Source organism: Electrona antarctica (genome assembly GCF_951216825.1).
Source record: "Electrona antarctica genome assembly, chromosome: 18".
Taxonomy (NCBI): domain Eukaryota; kingdom Metazoa; phylum Chordata; class Actinopteri; order Myctophiformes; family Myctophidae; genus Electrona; species Electrona antarctica.
In genome coordinates, this window is record NC_136799.1 from 2,212,356 (window position 1) to 2,217,474 (window position 5,119).

The 5,119-nt window shown below is 55.8% G+C and overlaps 1 protein-coding gene and 1 pseudogene across 2 annotated transcripts; one reads left to right on the forward strand and one right to left on the reverse strand.

Moving 5' to 3' along the window:
• Positions 1-909: 909 nt before the first annotated feature.
• Positions 910-2,387, reverse strand: LOC306942662 (trifunctional enzyme subunit alpha, mitochondrial-like; annotated as a pseudogene). Its single transcript has one exon. The product of its transcript is annotated as a trifunctional enzyme subunit alpha, mitochondrial-like (transcript).
• A 968-nt stretch (positions 2,388-3,355) lies between these two features.
• LOC306942663 (transmembrane protein 120B-like) lies at positions 3,356-4,393 on the forward strand (the record flags this gene model as incomplete). Its single annotated transcript, XM_079528670.1, has 1 exon — positions 3,356-4,393. The coding sequence occupies one exon, from the start codon at positions 3,356-3,358 to the stop codon at positions 4,391-4,393; it is 1,038 nt and encodes a 345-aa protein (XP_079384796.1).
• Positions 4,394-5,119: the final 726 nt, after the last annotated feature.

Sequence of the window (5,119 nt, forward strand, 5' to 3'; positions counted from 1 at the left end):
ATGTCTATAAACTTTTCAGACATTTCAATGTTTTTGTTGTTTGGAGATCCCTGGAACATGATATTTTCAGATGGGGGTCGGCGGCCAAATACAGATAATTCTGGGGGTCCTTGACATGAAAATGTTTGGGCACCACTGACATAGAAACATAGGGATTTAGATTAGATTAGATTAGATTAGATTAGATTAGATTAGATTAGATTAGATTAGATTGGGTCCCATTTGTTGTTTCTAAGAATGTGTCTAAGACTCTTAAATATAGACAATGATCACATTAGCTATAGACAATTCTCTCTAAGTATTTTCGGGAAACTGGAAACGGCCAGTATTTCAATAGAAATAATGTGGCGTCTAAGGTGGCGGTATAGCCGACACAGCGCCGTAGGTTTTATTGGCGGGTTATGAGTTAATGTTTGCTTTAAGCAGTGACGTCATGTGGCAGCCACAGTTGGGCGCCCCTCACTTCACACAAGTGTGATTTTACTTTTCTATTTTTGAGGGGAGCTAGCCCCTCCTGTATTCAGTAGTGTTGATGTCCGTCTTACACAAACATTAAATTCCCATCGACATTGAATGGAGAATTTATGTCATATGTGGACGAGCAAAACGACATGTTACATCATGATGATGTACGATGATGAGAGCGCCCCTCACTTCACACAGGTGTGATTTTTGTCATTTTTTTGTAGATGTGCTATTTTCAGAATGCACATCTAAAACCTCTTCTCCACTAGTCTCTCCGTTTTAGTCCAGTTATTATTTGTTGACAATATTGTCAATATATATTAAAATATTTAGTCATAGTTTCTTTAGTCATCGTGACTTTTGTTATGATTTGATTTCGTTTTCGTCCATGAAAAAGGGCTAATCGACGGACATTCTCCGTCCTAAATCCGGAAGCAGGCTTCTTCACGGGTGAAACTTCTTGCCCGGGTCGTTTGCGTGGTCGACCAACAGTTGGCACGGCGTGAACTGCTCCCCGTAGACCGCCTCGAACCTCCTCATCGTCTCGACCAGCTTGTCGGCGCCGAACGTGTCCACGAATCGGAAGGGCCCGCCGAGGTGCGGTGGGAAGCCGAGCCCGAACACTGCCCCGACGTCGCCCTCCGCGGGGCCCCCCGGGAGCACGCCGTCCTGCAGGCACAGCACCGCCTCGTTGACGAAGCGCGACAGCAGCCGGTACTGCACGTCCCAGTCCGAGGACACGGCCGGGTTCGGGGCGAGCCTGTACCTCTCGAGGATCGGGTCGAGGTCGGGGTTGACGTCCTTGACCGCCGGGCGGGCGTAGACGTAGCAGCCCCGCCCCGACTTGCGACCCCTGAAGCCCCGCTCCACCATGGCCTCGAGCACCTCCGCCACGTTCCCGTCGCCCAGCCGCGGGCCGAAGGCCTCGCCGAGGTCCCGGGCCACGTGGGCCGCCACGTCCACGCCCACCTCGTCGACAAGCGCCGCGGCGCCCACGGGGAACCCCAGGCCGCCAGTCATCAGGGCGTCCAGCTTTCGGGGACCCACGCCTTCCTGGAGCGCCCGCACCGCCTCGGCCAGCACGGGCGCCAGGCACCGCGTGGTGTAGAAGCCGGGGCCGTCGCCCACCACGATGACCACCTTGTCCTGGCGCAGGCCCAGCGCCACGGCCGAGGCCACCGTGTCCTTGGAGGTCCGCTCCGCGGCCACCACCTCCAGGAGTTGCATCTTGTCCACGGGAGAGAAGTAGTGCATCCCCACCACCTTGTCGGGCCTGGCGCTGCCGGCGGCGATGTCTCATCGGGGGCAGCACCGACGTGTTGCTGGCGAACACGCAGTGCGGCGGCACCACCGCCTCCACCTCCCGCAGCACCCTGTGCTTCAACTCCAGGTCCTCGAGCACGGCCTCGATGACCATGTCGGCCCGCTCGAAGCCGCCGTAGTCCAGCTGGCCGGTCAGCCTGGAGAGCGTGGAGTCCCTCTCGAAGGACGTGATGCTCCTCTTCCTGGCCTTGTCGTTGAGGCCCTTGTAGATCTGCTGCTGGCCCCTCGACAGCCCCTCCGCCGTCGTGTCCTTCAGGATGGCACGCATGCCGGCATTGTCCACCGTCACCTGGGCGACGCCGGCCCCCATCAGACCGGCTCCCAAGATGGCCAGCGTTTTTACGTCTCTCTCTGGGGCTCCAAAGCGGTTCTTCTTGCACGCCACCTGGCCGTGGTAAAGGCCGATGAGGGCCTGGGACTCGCTGGTTCTCGCCAGCTGACCGAAGTTCCGAGATTCGGCTAGGTATCCGGCAGCAGGACCCTGCTCCAGTCCAGCCTTGACCGATCTTCAGGGGTGCCGGGTAAAGTCCCTTGCTCTGCTTCATAACCTTACCGTGGGCAGTTTTGTAAACGAAATTCCGCGCAAACCCAAAGCTCATGACGTAAAATGGTGCATTTATATAGCGCCTTTATCCAAGGCACTTTACAGAGATTGTGCATTACATTCACCCATTCACACACACATACATACACCGATGGCAGCGGAAACCATGCAAGGCACCAACTAGCCCATCGGGAGCAATTAGGGGTTCAGTGTCTTGCTCAAAGACACTTCGACAGTAACTCTGCGGGAGCCCGGGTTCGAACTGGCAACCTTACGGTTACCATCCAGGCACTCTACCCCTGAGCCACCGCCGGACGTAGTCCTGAAGACTCTGCAGCGTGCCTTTTGGTCTGGACAGCGGTATCGTCTTGTTGACGATTCCTTTGGCACATTCGGGTAGGAGCCGGAGGTACACTTTGTCACCTTTGACTTCGTAGCTCACGTGGGTTCTGCCCCGAATGGCAGGCGCTGCCGAGAAGTTGCGAAACTTCAGAGCATATCCATGTGATGCCGCTCTGTAGAGTGCACCGAGGGCCCGGAAACCAGCCATGAGGTCCATTAGGCTGTTTTGACACCACAGCAGTCTAACCTCTATACTTTGGCCAGTCCACGACATCGGTCATATGCAACGTCGGCACTATGATGTCGGAACCATGGCGTCAGCAAACTCCATATTTGGGTTTCAATTGTCCTTCCAGTATAACAGTATAGTTTTAAATGATGTTCAAAAACAGATTATCCTGTCGTTACCTGCTGCACGATTAGTCATCACCTGTTGTCACGGATGTCGTCACCTTGTCACTGATTGCAGAGCACAAACCCGGGTGACGAGGACAGTCAAACACTATTTGGAAAATACGAAATACGAAAATACGATTTGGCGCGTGACACTGGAACGGTGATGACCACCACATACCTGGAGCAACTCCGCTTGACCGAGACCGGAAAAACGAGAAGAACAACTAGAAGATAATAAATAACCTTTTCTTCTGGAGCAACAACAAACAAACGCCCGGCACCGCGATGTCACTGCCGGCCTTTCAGACAGAGTGGGAGGAAACGGACAACGAATATCAGCAGCTGCAGGAAACGGACAAAGTCTACAAGCAGAAACTCGAGGAGCTCACGAACCTGCAGGCGGCATGCAGCGCCACCATCACCAAGCAGAGGAAGTCCATGAAAGACCTCAGAAGCAGCCTGAACAGTTGCGCGCAGCAGACCTGCCGCGACGAGAAAGACGCCAAGCTGATGGAGGACATCCAGACGCAAATCGACCACAAGGAGAACGTGTTCGTCGACATGGAGGCCTACCTGCCGAAGAGCAACGGCCTGTACCTCAAGCTGGTCCTGGGCAACGTCAACGTCACGCTCCTCAGCGACCAGGCCAAGTTCGCCTACAAGGAGGAATACGAGAAGTTCAAGCTCTACATGACGATGATCCTGATGTTCCTGGCCATCACGTGCCTCTTCTTCATCAACTTCCGCGTCACGGACGAGATCTTCAACTTCCTGCTGGTGTGGTACTACTGCACGCTGACCATACGCGAGAGCATCCTGCGCAGCAACGGCTCCAGGATCAAGGGCTGGTGGGTCATCCAGCACTACGTGAGCACCGTGCTGTCGGGCGTCATGCTCACGTGGCCCGAGGGCCAGACGTACCAGCGCTTCCGCAGCCAGTTCCTCGCCTTCCACATCTACCAGAACTTCGTGCAGTTCCTGCAGTACTACTACCAGAGCGGCTGCCTGTACCGGCTGCGGGCGCTGGGCGAGCGCAACCAGATGGACCTGACGGTGGAGGGCTTCCAGTCGTGGATGTGGCGCGGCCTCTCCTTCCTCCTGCCCTTCCTGTTCTTCGGCCACCTCTGCCACCTTTACATCTCGGCCACGTTGTTCCGCATGGCGCGCGACGAGGACTGCAAGGAGTGGCAGGTGTACATGCTGGCGCTGGGCTTCTTCGTGCTCTTCCTGGGCAACTTCCTGACCACGCTGCGCGTCGTCCACCAGAAGCTCACCCAGAAGCTGGAGGAGGTGGCGCGGAAGCTGGCGCAGAAACTGGACTGAGCTCGTTGGTGGCTAGGTCATCTCCCTTAGAGATAGGGTGAGAAGTTCAGTCACGCTGGAGAGACTCGGAGTTGAATCGCTGGCCTCTTTGCTTGGAATCGAGCCATATTAGGTGGTTCATGCATCTGGTTAGAGACCCCGGGGAAGACCAAGAATGAGATGGAGGGATTACATCGACACGCTGGCCTTGGAAAGCCTCGGGGTCCCCCCAGGAGGAAGTTACTAATGTTTCTCTGGAGAGGGAAGTCTGGAGCACTCTGGTGGAGCCGATACCCCCGCGACCCGACTACGGATAAGCGGTCCACGATAGTAGACTCTTGGAGTTACAGACCCGTAAGGGTCTACTGTCTGGGGACTCCCTAGCATCCCCTCAATGATCCCTTGGGGGTCCCTGGGCCCCACTTTGAGAACCGTAGGACTATAGAGTACACTAGCTATAGAGTAGCAGGAAAGGAGCCAGCTTAGGTGGTTCGGGGCATCTGGTTAGGATGGCTCTCGGGCGTCTCCCTAGGGAGGTCCTCGAGGCACGTCCCACTGGGAGGAGATCCCGGGGGGCAGACCAAGGCGCAGTTGGAGGAAACATATCGACCCACTGGCCTTGGAACGCCTCGGGATCTCCCAGGATGAAGTCACTAATGTTGCTCTGCAGAGGGAAGTCTGGAACACTCTGGTGGAGCTGTTGCTCCCACGACCCGACTACGGATAAGCGGTTGAAGATGGATGTAT